Source organism: Protomyctophum parallelum (assembly GCF_964188405.1).
Source record: "Protomyctophum parallelum genome assembly, chromosome: 9".
NCBI lineage: Eukaryota > Metazoa > Chordata > Actinopteri > Myctophiformes > Myctophidae > Protomyctophum > Protomyctophum parallelum.
Window position 1 is genome coordinate 17,369,340 of NC_139706.1, and position 23,934 is coordinate 17,393,273.

The following is a 23,934-nucleotide window of genomic DNA, read 5'->3' on the forward strand; positions in this document are numbered from 1 at the left end:
ATAAAATGCAGTATAAAATATATGGAAGGCCATTTGAAACCACACACACACGCACACACGCACACACACACACACACACACACACACACACACACACACACACACACACACACACACACACACACACACACACACACACACACAGTCAGTTATTTGCGACGTCACCCTCACATCCTGATTCTGTTCATCCTCATGTGTCCCATCAAATTTTCGCCGAGGAGGAGGAGGAGGAGGAGGAAGACTTCCGGTGGTGTGTCATGGCGGTGGCATGGTAAATCTCGCTGAAAGGGGGAGAGAGAGAGAGAGAAAAAAAAACAAGACGCCCCTATCGTTCTTCGTTCCCCTTTCTTCCCCCCCCCATGCGTCGGTGATCCGGGACCAGGTTTCATGCCTCCTATCTTAACATTGTGACTTCCGATCGGCCCCTAGACATCGGATCTGCGAGCAGAAGCTGTCCGCGGTTTGGCTGCCATCCGCCCGGCCATGGCGGCGCACAAACCAGTGGAATGGGTCCAGGCCGTGATTACTAGATTTGATGATCAGGTAAAGAAAAACAAAACAACAACAACAACTAGATGATGATGATTAATACATTTGATTCTGTCTGATGTGTGTGTATGTGTGTGTGTGTGTGTGAGTGTTTGGTGTCGCGAGCATTTCTTGCAGCCCTTAAAAAAAGGCCCCGAGACAGTTCCGCCTGCGTTTGTTGTTCGACAAACGGCGGCGAGTATTGTTTTCTTTTATGGACGCCACATTAAGGTGCATTTCTTCCGACTAGAAGTGAGTGGTCGAAATTACATTATTGTGCTAGCTTTAGAATAAAGATACCCCAAGGATCCGTCAGTGATGTCACCGTGCTTCAGCCTCGTTGGGGTGGTCGCAAGCAAGCACGCGCGGGCGGGCGTGTGTGTGTGATGTTTACACCAACAATGACGTTTCTTTAGTTGTAGTTGTACTGAATTAAAAAAAAGTGTTTAGGCGATTAGAGGCTACACACACTTCCGATTGATTGTGACGTCACTGCAGCAACCCTCGGTATATTTTCTTCTCTAGACTGTTTTCATAATTTGGTCAGTCAACAGATGGATCCCAGGTTGGCTTCATGGTCTGCGTTGTTGTAGATTGATGATAACGCTTACGGTGTAGTGATATGAAGTATATAACGCTTGCATTCATGCCAAAGGGGCTAGCTGTGGACGTTAGCTGGCCTAGCTAGCTAATGTAAACAAATGAAGTGTGATTGAATCGCCACACACTGGACTGACAGGAGGAAACGGCACCATTCCTTCACATGAGGAAATGGCTGTGCTATTATTATTATGACGAGTTATACTTTTTCATTATAGACTATGAACATGCAAGCTGGGAGCTACCTGCAGTTACAGGTTGTCTCTTTGATTTGGCAAATAAATGGTCTGGCTAACTATTCGATATCTTGCATAACGTTGCTTCGATTTCCCATGACTTGTGAATGCCACCTAACTTTTAAGTACTAGTAGTACAAGTTTGATTTGTAAGAGATGCAGAAAGCCATGATGTCTTAAATGTCAAGTTAATATTTTTGCTTATTACATAGGGCATAAACCATGTACAGTGCCAACAGAGAAAGCTATTAACAGTGTGAGTAGGTGAGTAAAACACATTTTTGTAATTTGTAAGGGAGCAACACTTACACATCCAGCGGTATAAGTCTCTGCTTCTGGTGTCGGTAGCCACAGATTAGGGATTGGAGCCGAGTTTAGTGGATCAGCTCAGATCATTACAGTTTGAAGCAAGTGAAATAAGGGATTAAGTCAATCTCTTGTTTGTTGTTACTACAAGCTGTTCTGCAAGCCTTCAAATCAAGGGATTGCATTTCTTGGCTTCAGTCAGTTTGACCTTTATGTTTACTAGTATTCTTTTATGGATTGAAATGTAGATTCTTCTGTCACTTAATTATTTGTTCAACAATAGCAAAGTGACCAGTGATGCAAAGAGCCTGCATCCTGCAGACTCACTAAATTCAGAAATGGCCCTGGGACCCATCTAAAATACCTCCCCTGGGTCCTGCAAAGCATGGCTCTTACAGTACTGATGCAAAATGACACACATACACACACATGTCACACACACGCACACGTCACACACACGCACACACACACACACACACACACACACACACACACACACACACACACACACACACACACACACACACACACACACACACACACACACACACACACACACACACACACACACCCCCCGGGCAACAACTGCATGTATCACATTTAAGTAAAAACTATTGATATTTTTCAAGCCATGTAATAGCTAGATTTTGCCAACTAAAGTGAGGGCTACCCACTGTATTTATATTGGCCACATGGTGTCTCACGTCGTTAGTGTTTGACTGCTGCCTTAAACAACAACATTTAAAAGTCCATAGACTTGGCTGCCATTCGATTTACTTCATAAGTGCTCTAAACAAACATTAAAAAGCCCATAGACTTGGCTGCCATATACATCAGTACTAAGTCATAATTGATTACTCAATATAGATGTGCTCCAATCAGGGTTTTTTTTACGGCCGAGCCCAATCACGATTGTTTTTCTCACAATTGGCCGATTGGGGGCAGTTGGTAGTGCTGTCGCCTCACAGCTAGAAGGTCCTGGGTTCGATTCCCACTGGGCACGCTGTGGGCGTGTTCTCTCCTCCGCGTCACCACCAGTGCCCATACCCGAGGTGCAGAGGCGTGGTTTGCAAAAGGTCCTTTCTTCACAAAAACATGCAGTAATCCTTGTCTCTAAACTACTTCCCCCTGGCCAGCCGGGCGCCTGATGGAGGGGAAAGGAACTGGTCGGAATAACGTCTTCCTTCCACGTGCTACATCCAACCGGGGAAACTCTCTCCTGTCAGGTGAAAAGAAGCAGCTTGGACTCCTCATGCATAGAAGGAAGCATGAGGTCAGTCTGCTGCCCCCCCATGTTGGCAGAGGAAGTGTAGCGCCCAGGATTACATTAGATAATTGACACTGGGTGAAAAAATGGGTTGTAAAATCGTGGGATAAAAATGATAATTATATGACAAAACGGACTGAAAACTGTGTGTGTGGAGGAAGGGGGGCATGTTTAGGCCGGTCACAAAGATGCAAAACGATATTATACTATATATCTGATTGACGTTTATGCCACTTAAATGGTATAAAAGACGGTTTCTCCAGATCAGGTAAATTGCCGATCACCGATCGGCAATTTAGTCATTTAGTCATTTGGAGTGAAAATCATGCCGATCACCGATCGGTGGCCGATCGATCGGAGCACCTCTACTTTCTAGATGGTATTTTGCCTCGTACATCCTGTAGGGCTAATATGCACACAGCGGGTGTCTATGTGCCACATGTTAAGTCAGAGTGCATAAGGCAAAAGATGGCTCCTCTGTGTGCCTTTTTTGAGGAATGTCCAGCCCTGTCTCTGTGAAACAAAGACGTTACTGACCATGCTGTGCCGTGCCAGATCCAAAACAGGGGCTGGGTCTGTTTACATGTTGTGCATTATGTGCATGTGAGTGTGTGTCACTCTGAGTGCATGCTTGCGCCAAGGGACTGTAGGGCTGGGCAATATTTTGAATTCCTAATTATTTCAGTGAATATTCTACAATTCATGGATTCAGATACCAAAAACATGCTTTCAACAATATGGGGAAATGATTAGCAAAACAAAAAAAATCACCTTCTTTCTATCTCTCCGTTGCTTACAAATAAGTTTAGGGAAAACATTATGACAAACTGAATGTTTCAAGAGAATATTGACAAAGGTGAAAAATCTTTCAGAAAATTGTCATGATTTAGAAAACCTTTTTAATTTCGACGTCAGGCCTAAATGGGTTAAGATTCAACGTTTCGATCACTACGATTTTGGAGAAATGGAGATTTCCTGAAATTCCTGAAGAAGATCCTAGTGATCGAACTGTTGAATAAACCAGTGGAGCTGAATATTACCAGTGTTGCGGACTCAAGAGAATATCGAGACATGGAATTCAGTCTCTGTGAAACGTAAGCATTTTCAAATGATCACCTGTGATGCACATTTTCAAGCTGTCATCCCATATTTGAGAGCTTATGACTGTGGAATGATATATTGTAGGGTCATGGGTCATCAATGGTTTTCATGCCAAGGACCTCTTAGTTGAGAGAGAAAGGTGAAACCCCCCAATGCATATCCAATCTACTTTATTTATAAAGCACATTTAAAACATTGCTGAACCAATGTTTTGTATTGTATTGTATGTTTTGTATTTTGAACCAATTGTTTTGTACACTCGGTACAACAAATATATAAAAAATACTAAAATAAAATACTGAGAGCAAAACAGCAATACATACATGTAATAGACAGTGCAACGTAAAGACAATGCAGTGGAAACTATTAATCAGCATGTTCAAACTCCAGTCTTCAAATGTGATTTTAAACACAAGCAAGGTTTAGGAAGCTCTAACACGAGGTGGAAGATAGTTCCTCAGTGTGGGCGATACAACGGAAAATGATCCATCTCCCTGGGAGTTCAGCTTTGTGTTTGGGTTAGTTCAGATTCTTTTCACTTAAAGCTGTAGGAAATACTTGCCATTAATATAGTGGTTGCAAAGGTATTAATTGATTGCCCGAGTCCCGTGGTGGGAGTTATGGTCTGTTTTTGGTGAATATTAAAGGACCGCTTTTCAACCTATCTTCATATAATAGGTCCTCACTAATAATCATGTAAAAATGGCACGATCTTTTCTACTCAGTCTGTCTCATAGGAGGGCTGTGTGCAGTTTAGAAACCGTCTTCCAGTGACATCATCATTAGGCAGATTTTCTTTTTAAACAAGATTTTTTTACAAAAATGTTTAGATTTTCATTATCGTGAGAACGATGGCTTCCATTTTCCAATTGCAACTTTTCAGGACTAGAAAGCCTGCAGTTTCTATTAGCTTGTATTCCCCATCGATGATGTCACTGGAAGACGGTTTCTGAACTTCCCACAGCCCTCCTATGAGACACAGACCTCCTATGAGACACAGACCGAGTAGAAAAAAATTGCGCCATTTGTGAAGTGGTCCTTTAAGTAGTTTAGGGCGACGCATAAAAAAATATCTGTGTTTGTGATTTGTATTGTTGACCTACCGGTATTTCTTTCTACCATAGACTGTAGAGCAACATTTGTTCAACTTTGACCCCTCTGTCACTAGTTGGAACTATGGTTTTGTACTGCTGCTCTCGTAGTGATACTGGACATAAAACATAGTTACATGTGACAGACTGGTCAAAGTTGAACGAAAGTTGCTCTAATATGGTAATATGGTAAATATGGCTCTGTCATTGGTCCTAAACTGTCTTCCCGCCCAAAATGGGTTAATATTCACCAAAACCAGACCACAACTCCCACATGGTCGACTCAGGCAATCAATGAACACCTTTGCAACCACTATATTAATTGCAACCAGTATATTTATGGCAAGTATTGCGTCCAAAAATCTTCTGAACTAACCCTTTAAGAAGTGCCTGGTCAGTCGAGCTCGGGACCCTTGTAGATTCAGTGTTTGCCCTAGCCAGAAGCTGATATTGTTTCTTTTGCCTATTCACGGCCGCCTACTAATCATACTGTGGTGGCCTATATATCATATAAGGGAAACACTGATATTCTTTCTTTGGCAGGTACGAGTTCTGATATGTACAATGGTGCCAACTCATTTAAAGACTTAAAAACAAACAATAAAATCTTAAACTCAATCGAGTCGATCCTGTAACGCACAGGGAGCCAGCCTGGTGTAGGGAGGCGAGAATCGGGGAGATTGTGATCATACTTCAGTGACCCTGTTAAAAGACGAGCTGCCACGTTTTGGACTAACCGTAGTCGTAAAGTGCATTACAGTAGTCGACTCGGGTTGAGCTAAAAGCCTGGCTAAGACGTTCAAAATCAGAAAAGGTTACAGAAGACTTGACTTTGGCTAACAGCCTCAGCTGATAAAAGATGGATTTAACAGAGTTAAGAACGGAGTACAGCTGAACAAATACTTGCACACTTATACCTTATGTACTGTAGTGTAACTTATAGGATTCCCCAAGGGTCTATACTTGGTCCCCCTATACAGTACTTGGCACTGGGTCTGACATGAGTTGACATGCATATATTATCAATAAGTATACATACAATCTGTCACCATGTTGAAAGAAACCAACAAAAATCACATTGGTGTGAAGTGAGCGAGTGCCTTTCATCACAATGATGTCAACAACATGACGTCACGGACATTTGGCGCTCAAACGGACATTCCGTGACAGACGGCTAAAACAAAGACCTGGCGCCCCTATTTTGCAGATGTCGTCATAGGTGAATATGTAGAAAATCTTTATTTAATTTTATCCCATGATTTTGCAACCCATTTCTTCACCCAGTGTCAATTATCTAATGTAAGAGCAACAGACTGACCTCATGCTTCCTTCTATGCATGAGGTGTCCAAGCCGCTTCATTTCACCTGACAGGGGGTTGTTTCCCTGGTTGGACGTAGCGCGTGGAAGGAACACGTTATTCCAACCAGTTCCTTTCCCCTCCATCAGGCGTCCCCCGGCTGGCCAGGGGGAGGCAGTGTAGAGACCAGGATTACTGCATGTTTTTTGTGAGGGTACCTACCTTAGGGGACAGTGCAACATAGGGCTTCAACCTCTTCCTCTCTCACCCATCCTTCCTTTCACACCAAGTCGAGGTGCATGATTAATGTTTGTGGCAATCTTGCTTTATATTGACACAGGACATTCTGGGCGGGAACCCCTTTTGGTGTTTTAAACATTGTTATAATTTAGCTATTGAAAAATAGCAGATCTACAAGCTCATAGCGTGCCACCGAGTGGCGCGCTACGAGCTTGTAGGTCTGCTATTTTTGAAAAATCGTAAAAATGTGGCGCAAATCTTTTAATATATATTCTTTCAAAGTTAATGTTTTTAAGTCGGGTCTAAATGGGTACTAGACAGGCTATAATCAAACTGGGTACTTGGTCACTACATTGTCTACTCTTATTGTGTTGCAGCATCATCATCACCCTATTCTTATATAAATCTGTTTCATTTGAGTGGTGCAGCCGGCGCCGCTTCCTATGCATAGCTTTGTGCGTCTGTCCGTTTTGAGCACGGAATCGATGACTTTGATTGGCTGATGTATGATGACGTTCTCATCATGCTAAAAAGGCACCGCTCACTTCACAGTTCACACGAGTATTATTTCTTTTTTCTACGAGACTACTGCACACATCTCGGTGGAATGTCATTGTTGCGTGTTCGAGTTGTGCAGTTGAAGTGTCAAAGCTTCTTGGTGAATTGTTTATGTCAAACAAACTACCCACTGATCGGAAGTTCACATGGACCCCTCCCTACCAATAGTCGGTGTCTTATGTGTGTTTGTTTGTGTGCACTGTGCACGTGCGTGCGTGCGGTATAAGGCGAGGCTTGAGGACAAGGCTTCTTTGTTCCTCCACTGTAGGATGTCTACCCCCCCCCCACACACACACACACACCCCATCTCTTTCTTTTTTTCTGCTCTCACTCACTCTACCGTTTCTGTCTCCTCTCTAATTCTCTATCTCTCTTTTTAGCTATTTCTGCTCTCCTCCCTTGTATCTCCCCTTCCTGTCCATTGACGGGTTATGTATAGTTGGTGTATAAAAACTGTGACAACACAATACCTAGACTAACACACAAAAAAAGAAACTGTCATTATCTAATCGGATATAGTGTAATCATTTATTATGTTTGTTACACCATACAAAAACAGAACAGAAACTATAATGGTGGAATACATGTTGGGGTGTTAAAGTCACTTTGGTTATTGAACAAGCTTTGTGATCAGTCATCCATGTGCTGTTACTGGACACTTGACAACCCAGACGTCCTATTCCTATAAAAATACGAGCTTGTAGGTCTGCTATTTTTGAAAAATCGTGCAAATCTTTGAATATATACTCTTTCAGCTACTGTGTTCTTCTCTTCCAAAGCTTCCCATCAAAGCGGGACACCAGAACACCCACACCAAAGTCAGCACAGAGCACAACAAGGAGTGTCTGATCAACATCTCCAAGTACAAGTTCTCCCTGGTAATCAGCGGGCTCACCGGCATCCTCAAAAATGTCAACAACATGGTGAGTGGAGTTAAAAAAAAAAAACTATTCGGGAACAGTATATTTGTTTCCCTTTTTGTCAAGGAAGCAGCATCACCGTTGTGTTATGGGGGTGTCCCCAAACGTAATCATTTGATTGGAATGTGCACATGTATGCAAGGAAAGGACTGTGGAAGATTTCTAAGATTCATAAATGATGATGCATACAAAAAGATAGAAGCTGGAGGGGGAGGTGGTCAACGGGGCCGGGGACACCTGTCAATCTCAAACGCACCGGACTTCTTATTAAACACATGCAAGATAAACATGCAGCGCCACTGCTACCACTCTACGGGATTAAGTGTGTTTTTGCCTAACTGGTGGTAGATTTGGATTAGGGGATCCCTTGGGTTATGATAACCAGCTGGGTTTCTGCTGTCCAGCGATATTCCATTAGACAATGAAGAAAATACACAATGCCAAGTTCCAACGATTTAGATGGAATTTAGCCTACGCTGATAAAGTCTAATCTGTAAACCATTAAGTGGCACTTTAAGGAACCTTTAAAATAAACATAACCATGCATTTATGAGCTTTGGTTGACGTGTTGCATTCTAAAACATCAATTTGAATTGCTTGTACAGTAACCAGTAATCGAGAAGCAGGGTGACATAGAAAGATCCAGGATTGGGTTGACTGATCCAACATTTGTCTTTGTGTCTTCAAAATGTAGAAACCAGGTGGTCACTCATAACATAATAATAATGGTGTATATCACAAACAAAAATAAGCTTACAATACAGATACAGAATTACATTTGGCATAAAAGTGTGTGTGTGTGTTTGTGTGTGTGTGTGCGCGCGCACGTGCGTGCGTGCGTGCGTGTGTGCGTGTGTGTGTGTGTGTGTGTGTGTGTGTGTGTCGCAGCGGATATTTGGGGATGTCCAGGAAAAGAACCTCTACCTCTCACAGCTCGTCATCCTGGACACACTGGAGAAGTGCCTGGCTGGGGTGAGCATTTATTATCTCCTCCTTCTGTAACAGAAAGACACCTCAAAACCCCTAATCTCAGGACATTGAGTCTAGTGCTCTTAAGCATTTGGGCCACTTCGATGGACTTTTTTTTTTTTTTTTTTTTTTTTTTTTTTTGCGGCTTACGCCTTTTATTGATTTTTGAAGGGACAGACAGTAGGCTGACAGGAAACGGGAGAGAGATGGGGGGATGACATGCAGTAAAGGCCGTGTCGGGTCCGGGAGTCGAACCCGCGGCACACTGCGACTGGATTACCAGTCCGGTGCCCAGACCGTTACGCTACGGCCTGGGCCCACTTCGATGGACTTTGAATGTTTTTTTCCCGGGGAATACTTCAAAAATAATGGAGCTAGAGTGCCAGCAGATGAGGTAGCGTTTACTCTGAAAAGTCCTGCCTTCCATTTCCCCAATACCGCGAGGTATAATCTTCCATTTCTACTTAACGCTATCACATCTAAAGTCTCTCTAGAAGCGCCAATAAGTTCCTAACTTTTCCTCTTACATTTCTTCCTAAGTGAATTCCTAAGAGAAGTCCAGTCAGATTCATGAAACGTTCTTAAGTAGGCAGAATTGTTCGTAAGCTTGTTCTTATGACGATGAATCCAAATCCTCGTAACTTGAAGGGGTGTGCCAGTTCATGGGGGGGAATTAAAAAACTTCAGTGCACTGTGCCTACACATGTTGCGACCGCAAGTCGCAACATGTGTAGGCACAATGCAAGGAATAAATGCATTCGCCATGTATCCGAAGGAAGTCTGATCCAATCATTTTTAGATTTCTCCAGTTTAATCCTGAGTTTAAGTTTTGTTGTGTTCAAGATCTGATTTTAGGCATGTTTAAGCCTCCAGGAAAATCCGTGTTGAGATTCTTAATCCACTGTTTTTCATTAAAACATCTTTGTCCTACTGTCCAGTTGGGATTGTGTTGAAGTCCAGCGCATTTTAGAGCTTCAATGCCGTGAGCCATGAAATGTTGCACAAACCTTGTGGTTGTCTTTTTTCCATTGTTAATATTGTATCTGTGTTGTCCCAGCCTTGTACCTATTGTTTTACCCGTTTCTCCGACATTGTAAACCACATTTTTCACATGTGATTAAGTAAATGCAGTTTCTGGTTCTGGCTGTTATTTGTTGTTTAATCTCTAACACGCGTTTTGTAGTTCTATTTTTGACTAATTGTTTGGGTTTGAAGTATTCTGGTCCCTGGCGTGCTGGTGTGTTGATTTCTTTTAGCTTGCTGTGTACTAGATAATCTTTAAGGTTTTTGTTTTTTCTGTAGGCCGAAGATCATCCGTTCGGTTCTCAAAATTCCTTTTTATTCTGTTGTTGGCTAGTGTGCTCTGTGTTGAATAACTGGTTATCAGGGCCAATTTAGGGCCTGGATCCCGCACTCTTATTTCTAAGAAGGTATTTTGAGCTTTCCGGAGGAATGTCCTAGTGTATCCTCTTAGTCTGAGGGCCTTAAATAGTGTTTTACAAGCTATTTTGAAATCACTTCTTTGCGTGCAAATCCTATGGAATCTTAGTAGTTGTGATTTGACTATCCCTGTGTAGGAGTGTGTCGGGTGGAATGACGTTTTGTGTAATAGGGCGTGGGTGTCTGTTTCTTTAAAAAATACTTTAAAGTCTAGTTTCCCATTTGTGTTAAAGTTTGGGCCCTTGAAGATTGTTACATCAAGAAAGTCAATCCTTTCAGTGTGTGTCACATATTTTATCGTTATGGATCTATGATGGCTATTTAAAAAATCAATAAATTCCTGGAATTCTTCTTTGCTATGTTCCCATATTCCAAATATATCATCCAGAAACCTATAGTAATGTGTCGGTTTATGTCTGCATTTTTCTAGTGCTGTCTGCTCCCATATGCTCATGTAAATGTTTGCATAAGATGGTACAAATCACTTTCCCATGGCCGTCCCTTTGATTTGTAAATAAAACTTGTTGTTAAAGGAAAAATCTTTCTGGGTTAGATTTAAGTCTAGTAATTGGAGTAATTCCTCCTCTGGTCGATTTGTGTCTGGGTATTTACTAAAGACTTTAACTGCTAGTAGGCCTGCTTCTGTCTCAATGTTTGTGTAGAGGCTATCTATATCTATCGAAAACGGAAAGGCCTCCTTTCCTACTATAATAGCTTTAATTTGGTCCACAAGTGTCTTTTATAAAACTGGGGTGTTTTATCGACAGTGGGTTCAGGAAATATTCAATAAGCTGTCTGATAAGTCTCACTGCCACAGTCCGACACAATTGGTCTCCCGGGTGGAATTTCATATGGTATTGTCCATGAATCCGGGCTTTTGTGTATTTTTGGTAAAAGATAAAATATCCTAGCTCGTGGGCTGTCCTGTCCTATTAAATATTGTTGTTTGGCATTTATGTGCTTTTTTTCCCCCTCAGTCTGTTTCGATGGCTTTGGCCCTTACAGCTGTCTCTATGTAAATTGGTTGGTCTAATTGCCTATAATGATCCTGATTGTTGAGCTGTCTCTCACCTTCTAACAGGTATTGGTGTCTGTCCATAATTACTATGCAGGAGCCTTTGTCTGCTGGCTTGATTACGATTTGTTTGTTGTTGATTAGTTCCCTAAGTGCCCTGGTTTGTTCTGTTGTGAGATTATCTTTTTCCTTAATATGTCCTGGTATGCGTTTTACCGTATTTATGTCCTCCTGGATTAGTTGTTTAAGGCTGGTAGGGAGCACTGTTCCCAGTTTGATCCTGGTCAAAAGGGTTGCATTTCCCTTCCCTGGTCCATTCCAAAGTGTGTGGCTAGTTTCAGTCTGCGGTGATACTGGGAAAGGTCTTTCTTTAACCTGTTGGTTTGTTGTTTGTAGATGTCCAGAGTCGGAACAAATGAAAGTCAGTTCGGTCTGGTGTTGATCTGGCTGGAAGTAATGGGACAGATTAATTATGTTTGACTTACCCCCCCTCCTTTCTTGGTTTATGGGGTCATTAAGTTTAAACTAGTAAGCCAATTTTCAAGCATTGCTTTGCCTGTCTCTTTTTTCCAATGGATGTTATCAGGACCCACTTTAAAGTCCCTTTCATCCAATTTCGGGAGGAAACTATGGCCATGGCCTTTTACAATATTGCGATTTGACTCTTAAGTTTTGTTTATCCTTGTTTGAGAGGATATAACCACTAAGAGTTTGTAAATTATTTTGAAAATCTAAACGGGTTACTATTATATATATACAATACCGGCTTACATGGTCTGGTCCCGCCTCCCCTAAGGGAATTCATAAAGGGGAAGCCTGATAGAGAGGTCAGCACTAGGGCAGCCGCTAGAGGGGACTGCCAGGTGCCGTACCGGCAAACCGCTTTTGGTAAAAACATCCTTTCAGTTCAGGGCTGTTCAATCTGGAATGGCCTGTATACAGTACATCTGACAATAAGAGATTGTCAGTCATTTCCATCCTTTAAGTATAATCTAAAACAAATGGTTACTCGCGCGCGCTGATGGCGGGTGGGGTGGGGGTTATGTGGTGGGTATATTTTGGGTTGGGTTGTAAACTCTAAACCAGTGGTTCTCAAACATTTTCATTTCAAGGACCCCCAAATTGATATGCATTCTGCAGACCCCCATATGAAAATATTTTCTGCTAGGGAAATGTTTTGAAGATTTATCAATATGTTCCGAAAATAGCTGATCTACAAGCTCAAAATGGGCAGTAATGGGACGTGTTTGTGAGCTTGTAGATTGGCTATTTTCAAAGTATAAAATGGGATAAAAGTGGTAGAATGTTCCATATTTTGCTGTGGACTGCCTGGAACTTCCTCAAGGAACCCTTGAGGTCCTCAGACCAAACTTTGAGCATCATGCAGAGGCCGCCCAGACGGTAGATCGCTGAAGAAGGAAAGGCCAAAAAAAAAAAATCTATAATAAAATCAACTAGATAAAGTGCCCCTCAGGGCACAGCGGAGGTTAGGATGTGGCCTCCTGGTGGCGCTCTAATACGCCAATGTGAAAAGTGTGCCATTTCTTCTTACGTCTTGGATGGCAATTGGATGATTTGAGGATTTTGTTCCAAAAATGTGTTTTGCAAAAATGCACCTGTTGGTGGCGCTATAACAGGCCAATGTGAAAAGGGTGGGATATATTCCTCAGCCTAGTAGGAAAGTCAGTGAAAAATGTCACGTAAATTGCACGCTGTGTTCATGATTTGAGGCTTTTTGTTAAAAACGTGCCAATCCTGCAAACTTTGAAAGCAATGTTAGCCAATCAGGATGGAATATGAAATATCAGACAGATCCGTCTTGAACACATGACTATAGAGATAGTGTGTGACGATTTGTGGGATTTTTGGACAGAATCTGAAGGAGTAATTGCAAAAAACGGGGTTTCAAAAGTCTGCTTCCTAGTGGCGCTATAACATTTTGGGGCAGAGGTTCATCGTTGGCATCCAGGGAGTGTGTGTGCACTCTCTCTCACTCACTCACTCTTTCACACACACACACACACACACACACACACACACACACACACACACACACACACACACACACACACACACACACACACACACACACACACTCTCTCACGGACGGAGTGCAAAACATGTGGCGGATGATAAAAGGCGGCCCTCACTTCCCACAAGTGTGATTCTTTCCCCTGTATTCAGCTATAGTGTAGATTCTTGTCCTAAAACAAACATTAAATGCCATTGACAATGACTGGAGAATTTACGTCGTATGTGTCTAAGCAAATCGACACATCGCGTCATGTGCGATGATAAGAGCGCCCCTCACTTGACACCGTCACGGGTACGAGTTTTACCTCTTCTTTCTACAGTAAAGGGCCTTCAACAGGGGGTCCTCAGATTTACTACAGGGGGTCCGCCAAATATTTGTGTGATAGGAAGCATTATAGCCGATCTGTAGAATAGATCAGCTATTTTCAGAGTTTGTGTAGAGCGAAAATGAGCCGACCGAGTACAGAGCTAACGGTCAAGTTGACTAAATATTGATGGTTTAAAAGGTTAACTGAAAATACACGTTAGCATGACATTACACCGTTAGCATGACTCCAACTATATATATGAAATCCATAAAAAAGTTTCATCTGCAACAGTTTTATACAGTTTTATTTGTAGTGGGGGGGGGGGGGGGGTCTCTTTCTCAGTTAACCCATTTTGGGCCTGAACTCGTTTTGGTGTTAGCATTACGTTGTGCTTTAGCTATTGAAAAATAGCAGATCTACAAGCTCATAGCACGCCACCGAGTGGCGCGCTACGAGCTTGTAGGTCTGCTATTTTTGAAAAATCCAAGAGCCACTGACATAGAAGACATTTTTAGAATCTGATCTCAGGTCAGAATGGGTTAAGGGGTCCGTGGGCTGAAAAAGACCCCTGCCGTATGGGACAAGTACCCTCCCTCTACTTGTCCAACTCCAAAGATAGCGGTTTCCGACTAGCCAGGCTAAGTCCCTGACAGCCCAACCTGTGAATCCATCCATCTTCCCATTCATCTGCATTTACTTGAAAGCCTTTTCCGAAACAAAAAGGCATAAAATTATCGAACGTCTCTGTTCTGCGCTTCGAGCAGACACGGTCCTCTCTGGTAATGTACTTAAGCCCCCATCAATCCTTGCGCTCCCTCCTTTCCTAGAGGTACCTCAGTGACCCGGCAGGCCCCAGATTACATTTGCAGGTGTTTCCTTCACTTGAGTTAGTGCTGGGCCCAGGGCTCTGGACCAGGGCTGGGCCTCCGATGGGAGCCTTGGCTAGTTTCCTGTATAGGCCTTTTTTTCTTTTTTTTTTTTTTTTTTTCTTTTCATTAGCGCACCCGCGGATGGAAGCCAGCTGCTATCCTGCACATACTTACATACTTGTTTAAGTCTCTCTTTTCTCTGTTGTTAATGTCTTTTTCCCTCTCTGTAAAACCAATCGAGTTTGGTTTCTGGTCCTGATATGTCAATGTATGTTGAGGTCCTTTTTTCAAAGCTCAAAATGTACTGCTTATAGGCCGTGTAGTATAATCCAGACATCGCTAACGTCTTTGGGCTATGGATCAAGCTGACAGCTTTCATTGAATTCAAATAGAAGTATGATGGGTGAGTTGCTAGAAAAAAAAATCACACCCTTGTCAACGTCATATTTTGCGGAATTATCAGCTCTTATCATCATGACTCATCCCATACTGGCCAATAAGAATGCCTGTTGCCTGTGATTGGTTAGCTGATTTGCTTGCTTACATATGATGTACTGTACATTTTGGACATCTGACATAATTTCTCCGTTCGCCGTCAATGGCAAAACTTGAGACGTGTGCGGACAAAAGCTGTTTATAGAAGGGGCTGCCGCCCCTTAAAAATCACACCCGTGTGAAATGAGGGGCGCTCTTATCATCGTACATCATCCATTCGTTGTCAATGGGAATACTTTGTGTAGGACAAAAATAGCCGATTTGCTTGTCTCCATATGACGTAAATTCTCCATTCATTGTCAATGGCATTTAATGTTTGGGTTAGGACAAAAATCTACACTATCGCTGAATATAGGAGGGGCTAGCGCCCCTCAAAAAAGGGGACAGACGGGAAAGACTTGCTCGTTTAAAAATATTCTCTCTTTAATCATGATGATTTCAGTTCAGTTGTCTTTCATAAGATAGACAGGTGCTACTTATTGCAGTCCTGTGTTTCATTGTTTACTGCTCGTTTCATTTATTGTATTTAGTCGTTCAGCCAGTTCCCCTTGAACATTTGACCATTTGCAGACCGCGGCCATCTTGCCATCAGAGTTTGGAAGCGCTCGTTTTCAGTAACGCAACGTCCTGCTGCCTCCTGCATTATGTGCAAATTCAAAACGGGTGGTACGCAGGGCATGTTGAGTGATGTCTAACGAGCACTTCCAAAGTGCAACACACTTCCAAAAATAATCACCTGCAAGGAAAGAAAGTAGCCTTAACACCTTAATGAACACATTTTGTGAAGAAAGCTAGTGGTAAGCATTTCTTTTTGCACACACATTTAGTTTCTCTAACTATATCTCTCCATCCTCTTCTCTCCCCCTTCTCTCTACAGCAATCTAAGGACTGTTTGCGTCTGGATGAGACCATGCTAGTAAAGCAGTTGCTTCCAGAGATCTGCCACTTCATCCATACATACCGCGAGGGCCACCCGCACGCCGCTGAGCTGCGTGCTTCGGCCTCGGGCGTCCTCTTCTCACTCAGCTGCAACAACTTCAACGCCGTGTTCAGCCGCATCTCCACCAGGTAAGCGAGCTACACAGCAGTGGTTCCCAAACGTCTTCATGTCAAGGACCCCCAAATTGACACTAATCAGCCCCCCCATTTGAAAATATATGCCAGGGAGCCCCATAAGAGAAGATCTTTACGGCTCTAGCAGAGATTCTCAACCCGTTTAATTTCAAGGACCCCCCCAGTTTGACATGCATTAGGCTACGGAACCCCCATATAACCCATTTTGAGCGGGAACCCCTTTTTGGTGGTTACATACATTATGTTATAATTTAGCTATTAGCGCGCTATGAACTTGTAGGTCTGCTATTTTTGAAAAATCGTTAAAATGTGCCTCAAATCTTTCAGAAATTTTTCATGATTTAGAAAACTTTTTTATTTTATTTCGATGTCGGGCCTAAATGGGTTAATGGCATTTCTATCTCTGGGACCCCCAATTTATATTGTAAAATCGCTGTTAGTTTAACTCTGGGAGTGTAAAAATGGAACCAAATAGTAGCGGATTCAAATGAAAAAATCAACCAATCGTCACCGGTAGGTTACTTATCAAGACGATCTTATCGACCTTATCGATACTGGAGTCTATACTGGCTGCGATTAGGAATCTCGACGTGGGTGTTGGTCGTGTTGTCCGACAAAATCTAGCCCCTAATCTAGTCATAACCGGCCAAGTAAGTCCCCTAACCTCAAGGTCAGGTTCACTTCCGTGCGATGTTGGGGTTAAGGGTTCGATTTAGTCGGACAACGCGAGCACCGTTGTAATCCATGCCGTGTCTCACAGCGGCAACGGCCAGCTCCGTCTCGTTTCCTGTGAGGCGGCGAGCTGTCACCCGTGGTCCGCTGAGTTGCTACAAAAAGGGTGCTCAATACACCGGTGCTCGAAACAAAACAACTGGGTCGTCATTGGCTTCTCCCACAAATCGAGTAGTTACAGCCAGTAGTCAATGCCAATCTGTGAAATGGCAGCCAAAAAAGCCTTAGAGAGAGAGAGAGACACACACACACACACACACACACACAGCGCGTAGTCTGACTATATACATTTATTTTGCAGTGTCCGACTGAACTTACGTTTACTCTGTAAGTCCATATGGTCTATTGGTAACCCAACATTTACTGTTAATCTTTCAGATCATAGACCTTGTTTACATTTTCTGTATTTGGGAAGGCGGTATCAAGGGACCCTTCAATGTCGATCCACTGTCCTTGTTACGAACTGGTTCCACTGTCTGGTCACCGACAAATATAACGCTTGAGAAAATAGCAGATCTACAAGCCCAGTCCCAGTCACAGTGCAGCGCAATGAGATTGTAGGTCTGCTATTTTAGAAAATTTGTGAAAACTTTTTTTTAACTCTGTGTGATTTCTTTAAATAAATGTATCTATTTTTGACATTTAGCTCTGAAGTTCGCTTCCTCACTTAACCCAGGACGAAGTTCACCGTCCTTTCTATTAGTAACACCCAGCGCCCAGGACGAAGTTTTATCCAAAAGTTTATTGATGTGAAAACCGATCGCATCGCTCTACAGCCTGGGAGTGCCTGTTGCACAATCCTCAATGTTTCGTAAGAGTGGGATGTCATCGAAAATGTTCCCCCCCTGTTTATCCGACAACAACGGAAATCTTAAAACATTAATAACTCGCAATCTAAATCATCCCGTCCAATTCTAAGAAAGGATCCTGTGTTAGACGGCCCCCTGCTAGTTGCTAGTCGCGTTAGACTTAATCATGCCTCCCGTTGTTGTCGATCGCCGTTAAGAGTGTTTTGGCGGCCCAGGCCGTAGCGTAACGGTCTGGGCACCGGACTGGTAATCCAGTCGCAGTGTGCCGCGGGTTCGACTCCCGGACCCGACACGGCCTTTACTGCATGTCATCCCCCCGTCTCTCTCCCGTTTCCTGTCAGCCTACTGTCTGTCCCTTCAAAAATCAATAAAAGGCGTAAGCCGCAAAAAATATATAAAAAAAGAAAAGAAAAAGAGTGTTTTGGCTACATTTAGCTGCTCCAGCCAGCTCCGTTGCTATAAATCGCTTGGCGTTATGATTTAATGGATTAAATAACCCGTGTTAACCATGTCCCGCCTCCAGCGCGGTGATTAAATTAAACTAGAGATGTCATGACACAATAGTGCATGTGGTGGTCTCAATTGAGTCCTCAAATCCTGCCACCAAAAAGAGAGAAAAAAAGAGAGGGGGAAAAAAGGAAATCAGTGATTTTAATGGCTGTTTTCAAGATGTTTTGACCATTATCTGTGGAACGGAAGGTCCAATCTGTTCAGTTTGAAGCTTGTTGGACGCGTGTCTTTGAGCACATTAAGCACATGGATCGGATTCGGTTCTATTTGATACATGTGTGATGCACTGACTCCAGAGACTTCATGATGTTGGGGATTCCAATCCCATCTCAATTAGTACATGCAATTGCGCCAGTAAATTGTACCGCAGACGTTGCTTTTGAAAGTAATACGGTCCAACAAGGGCTTTTAAGTATGATGGGCTGTCACTAAAGTCACTGGTGAACAACATGTTTGTGTCTTGTCCCAGGCTACAGGGAGCTGACCCTGTACTGGTGATCAAAGTGTTTTGTGTCTTGTCCCAGGCTACAGGGAGCTGACACTGTACTGGTGAACAAAGTGTTTTGTGTCTTGTCCCAGGCTACAGGGAGCTGACCCTGTACTGGTGAACAAAGTGTTTTGTGTCTTGTCCCAGGCTACAGGGAGCTGACCCTGTACTGGTGAACAAAGTGTTTTGTGTCTTGTCCCAGGCTACAGGGAGCTGACCCTGTACTGGTGAACAAAGTGTTTTGTGTCTTGTCCCAGGCTACAGGGAGCTGACCCTGTACTGGTGAACAAAGTGTTTTGTGTCTTGTCCCAGGCTGAGGCTACAGGGAGCTGACCCTGTACTGGTGAACAAAGTGTTTTGTGTCTTGTCCCAGGCTACAGGGAGCTGACCCTGTACTGGTGAACAAAGTGTTTTGTGTCTTGTCCCAGGCTACAGGGAGCTGACCCTGTACTGGTGAACAAAGTGTTTTGTGTCTTGTCCCAGGCTACAGGGAGCTGACCCTGTACTGGTGAACAAAGTGTTTTGTGTCTTGTCCCAGGCTACAGGAGCTGACCGTGTGCTCGGAGGACACAGTGGACGTTCATGACATAGAACTGATGCAGTACATCAACGTGGACTGTGCCAAGCTCAAGAGGTTGCTCCAAGGTCAGCCCTAATGTCCTCGCAACCATTTGTTGATGATAATTTATCAAACATTGTCAATTATTTGTGAAATCCCCCACAATGTCATCGCAATATCGATATTGAGGTTATTTGGTGAAACGCACGTACTGTGATGTGGAATTGTGTCCATATTACCAAGCCCTAGGTTTGGTCGGCTTTATCTTTTTACTAGTTATTTTCTAGAGGTTAAACTACTGTAGGTGAAATTGTTTTCCCCTTCCTTATGATGTTACGCTAAGATCCTGTATTTTTTGGGGTGGGGGAGATATCGGGCAGAAACAGGAGAATCGTACCGTATGTCGTCTTACCTCCATGGTGTGTCGTTACTTTTCAGAAACCGTACTGAAGTTCAAAGCCCTTAAGAAGCCCGCCCAACTAGCTGTCATCAACAGTTTGGAGAAGGTAATCTTTTCTAACCAGTTTCCACCATTGCATGGAGATGATGGCATTATGTCATGCTTCTAAATGCAAAGGTATACAGTTCTGGGAAGGCCATTGCTAGCTGAGCAGTTGTTGCAAATAATGGTCTACATGTATATATACTTAGCTGAACTTTTTAAAGTGCTCTGCTGAAAATGCAGCTCAGCTCAGAGCTCTTTTGAAGGCAGATGCTTTGTGTGCTTTGAGCCTGCGTGCGTGCGTGTGTGCGAGCGAGCGTGCGTGCATACAGTAGAGGTCATTGTGACACTAAATTGCGTTGTTTCTCCGCAGGCGTTTTGGAACTGGGTGGAGAACTACCCAGATGAGTTCACCATGCTCTACCGCAGACCACAGACAGACATGGCAGGTGGGTACAGACTGAAGGGGCGTTCTATTTTTTAACCCATTTTGGACTGAAAAGGCTTCTAAATCCTAATAGTTCTCTGAAAAAAATGTTTCTAATGTCGGTTGTGCTCAACCTTTTTCATGTCAAGGACCCCCGGAATTATCTGTATTGGGCCACGGACCCCCATCTCAGAATGTTGTTCCGGGGGACCCCCTAGAAGCAAATATTTTAGTTAAAAATGTTTGCTCTGAAATATATATTCAAAGATTCGCACCACATTTTCACAACTTTTCAAGATAGCAGACCTACAAGCTCGTAGCGCGCCACTCGGTACTAGATGGCAGAGGGGAGAGACACATAAGGCAGAGGACGGTCGGAGAGAGGTGGACGTGACAAAGGGTCCCAAGATGGACTCAAACCCCCCCCCCCCCCCCCCCCCAACACACCTCATTTATTGAATGGTTGAAAAACGAGGATTTCTAACGGATCTCTTTTTTTTCCAAATTCAACAAGACGTTTTGCTTCGAGTCAACATTTCGATACCAGTGGAGTCTTAGGAGGAAGGCAACATGAGTTTTTGATTCTGATCCTGTTTATTAGTTTTGGATAATTAGATTTGGCTCCAAACAAGCTTCCGATTGGATTTGGCTCCAATTAGCGTGGCCTCTCTCAATGTCTTTTGGAAGATTAAGGTAAAACATTCCTCCTATAGATGTTTAGATCTGACCTCACCGTGGCCCCCTCGGTCATGAAACATTGTCTGGTGATAAGGGAGGGGGGTGCCAGAGAAATCTACCAGAAACCATGGGTTTCTTGTCTAGTCTCGCACACCTCACCGTGATTACGCAGCCGTAACGTTTAGAGTTGAAGATGTAGTGCTGTGATTTTTTTTACTTTTGTGGAGTTTCTTTGGAGTTAACATTACTCTAATACAGGGGTTCTCAACCTGGGGGACGCGACCAAAGTATTTTGGGGAGTCCCCAGATTATAAAAAAAAAAAAAAATCACACCCGTGTGAACTGAGTGGTGCAACTAGATCTGCTATTTTAGAAAAATCGTGAAAATGTGGCACAAATCTGAATATATCTTTCGGAGCGAACGGTTTGAACTCAAATACTAGCTTCTGCAGGGTCCCTGGAACTACATATTTTCAGATGGGGGTCCGCAGCCAATTACAGATAATTCTGGGGGTCTTTGACATGAAAAAGGTTGAGCACCACTGATATAGATATATATATAGATGATATATATATATCTGAGAACTTAAAATATTCTTTTTTTTTTAGAATCGTCCTCAGGTCTAAATGGGTTAAGGTTATTGTAGCGGTCAATTTGTATTGGGGGTGGGGAGGGGGCCGGGGTTGCAAGACATGGCCAAAGCATTTCCGGGGGTCACCAGCTCTAAGGCCCGATTTTTGACGACAGTCACATCAAGTCAAATCCGATTCAAAATTTCAAATCAGATTATTTTTTTCCTCAAGTCCGATCTTTTGGTCCGACCATTCACACTACCATTTGCAAGTGACCATGACCTGGTCAAGTCAGTAGCGCTCGGGTCGCGCTGCAAGTGAAGTTTTGGATAGTTTGATGTGTGACTTGGGTCACATCATCTGGTCGTTGCATTCAGACTGAGACGGATATCTCCTCAGATCGGATTGAAATCAGATTTGAAACCACCTCTGAATGTGACTCAATTTGATTTCTTTTTACCTGATGATCATGTTTTAGGGAAGGGGGGGGGGGGGGGGGATCATGGCACTACAGCGAATAGCCGTGTGCGTTCGTTATCGCCTGCGTGCACATATGTGCACGTGCATTTGTGTGTGTGTGTCCCGAGTCTGAATCTTGTGTGCGTGCGCTCCCATCAGAAGCTGCCGAGAAACTGTTTGACCTGGTGGACAGCTTTGCAGAGAGCGCCAAGAGGAAGGCTGCGGTGTGGCCACTGCAGATCATCCTCCTCATCCTCTGTCCAGAGATCACACAGACCATCTCCAGGGACACGGTGGAGGACAGCAAGGCCAACAAGGTACACGCACGCACGCACACACACACACACACACACACACACACACACACACACACACACACACACACACACACACACACACACACACACACACACACACACACACACGCTAGGGCCAGACCATTTCTGTCTCAACAAATCAACAAATTGGCACAACACAATTTAAATATAAATAGAAACATATTTTAACCCATTTAGGATTGAAGCCGATTCTAAAAATGTCTTATAGTTTTCTGCAAACCTTCAAATATTTATTCAAATACATATTTTCAAACTCACACACCTTTGTCGATCGACCAAATGTAGCGATGTTGAATGGAAATGTAATTAAAATGCCTCTTTCTCTTTTTCTTTCCTTTTAAAATGGCTAAATACAACGCACAAGTACTTTGTATCGTATCGAATCGTTCTGCAATGCAAATAATCGATACTAAGTCAAACTACACTATTTTGCTGTTCGCGTATCGATAGTGTCATCGTTGAAATTAAAATCGATGCAGTTACTGTATCGTTACACCTCGGGTTGTAACACGTAATCGACCCGTTTAGAACAGGTCTGTTACTCTGTTTTATACACAAGAACTTAAGATATACACAAGCTATTCAAACATTGAACAAAAAAACAAATGAAAATGTTATTTCAGAGTTGCAGCTGGTTCTTCCGGAACTGGTAATGTCATCCGAAACGGAGACCACCCAGTACACACGCACACTCAGTGCACACTCGGTGCACGCACGCACGCACACGGACAGCCTTTTACGAGCAGAAACATGATTTAACACGTGCGTCCCCCGACTTGTGTCCGTCTCCAGAAACTGTTTCTGGACAGCATGCGGAAGGCGCTGGCCGGCCAGGGTGGCAGCAAACAGCTGACGGAGAGTGCGGCCATCGCCTGTGTCAAACTGTGTAAAGCTTCCACCTACATCAACTGGGAGGATCACTCTGTCATCTTCCTACTCGTCCAGTCAATCGTCATGGACCTCAAGGTGAGTCTGGCTGTTCCAGGCCCTTCTATTACTCACAGTATTTCATGGCTGCAGCTATCTATTACTTTAGTAGCGATTAGTCTTAGTTCTAACCATAAATCTTTTGATAATCAAATTAATCGGTGCTATTAAACACCCTTTACAACACCCGTTGGGTAAAAAACTAAAATTGAACCAATTATAAAGTGCTTCGGACAAAAACTCTTAACTCCATTCGACTCTCAAACTTGTCTGCTAATGCAGCTAACTCCACCACCTCTGTGTTAATTCAAATATCACTTCTTTTTTTGTTTTGTTGTGATAATCCTCTCTACTATAGAGTGTGCTGACCATGTAAAGAGTTCCTCCCTGTCCCCAGTTAACCCCTGGGGTTTTTGCTAGGTTGCCCAGCTGTCATCAAATCAGGATAGAGAGTGGGGGTGGGCCTTGGTGTGCATGCTGTTGGCCTATCGCGTGTCCCCCCGCTGTAGTGCGTGCATGTGCACATCTTGTTACCGGGTTTTCTTTTTCCAAATCACTGAAGTTATAATTTTCCGCCGATGTGCACATGTTTTGCAACAACTGTATATTTGAATTATGTTTGGAGAGCAACATGAAGCGTATTG

General features: G+C 43.3%; 1 protein-coding gene across 13 annotated transcripts in view; it reads left to right on the plus strand.

The window, feature by feature from the left end:
- Positions 1-261: 261 nt before the first annotated feature.
- Positions 262-23,934, plus strand: part of nf1a (neurofibromin 1a) — a 118,696-nt gene continuing 95,023 nt past the window's right edge. For all 13 annotated transcript variants that reach the window (XM_083773862.1, XM_083773864.1, XM_083773868.1 and 10 more), the window contains exons 1-9: positions 262-543; positions 8,005-8,148; positions 9,034-9,117; positions 16,153-16,343; positions 19,426-19,532; positions 19,885-19,952; positions 20,262-20,337; positions 22,185-22,342; positions 23,156-23,329. In XM_083773862.1, coding sequence (XP_083629988.1) covers positions 484-543; positions 8,005-8,148; positions 9,034-9,117; positions 16,153-16,343; positions 19,426-19,532; positions 19,885-19,952; positions 20,262-20,337; positions 22,185-22,342; positions 23,156-23,329 — 1,062 coding nt within the window. In that variant the 5' untranslated portion in view covers positions 262-483. The remainder of the gene's footprint in view (positions 544-8,004; positions 8,149-9,033; positions 9,118-16,152; positions 16,344-19,425; positions 19,533-19,884; positions 19,953-20,261; positions 20,338-22,184; positions 22,343-23,155; positions 23,330-23,934) is intronic.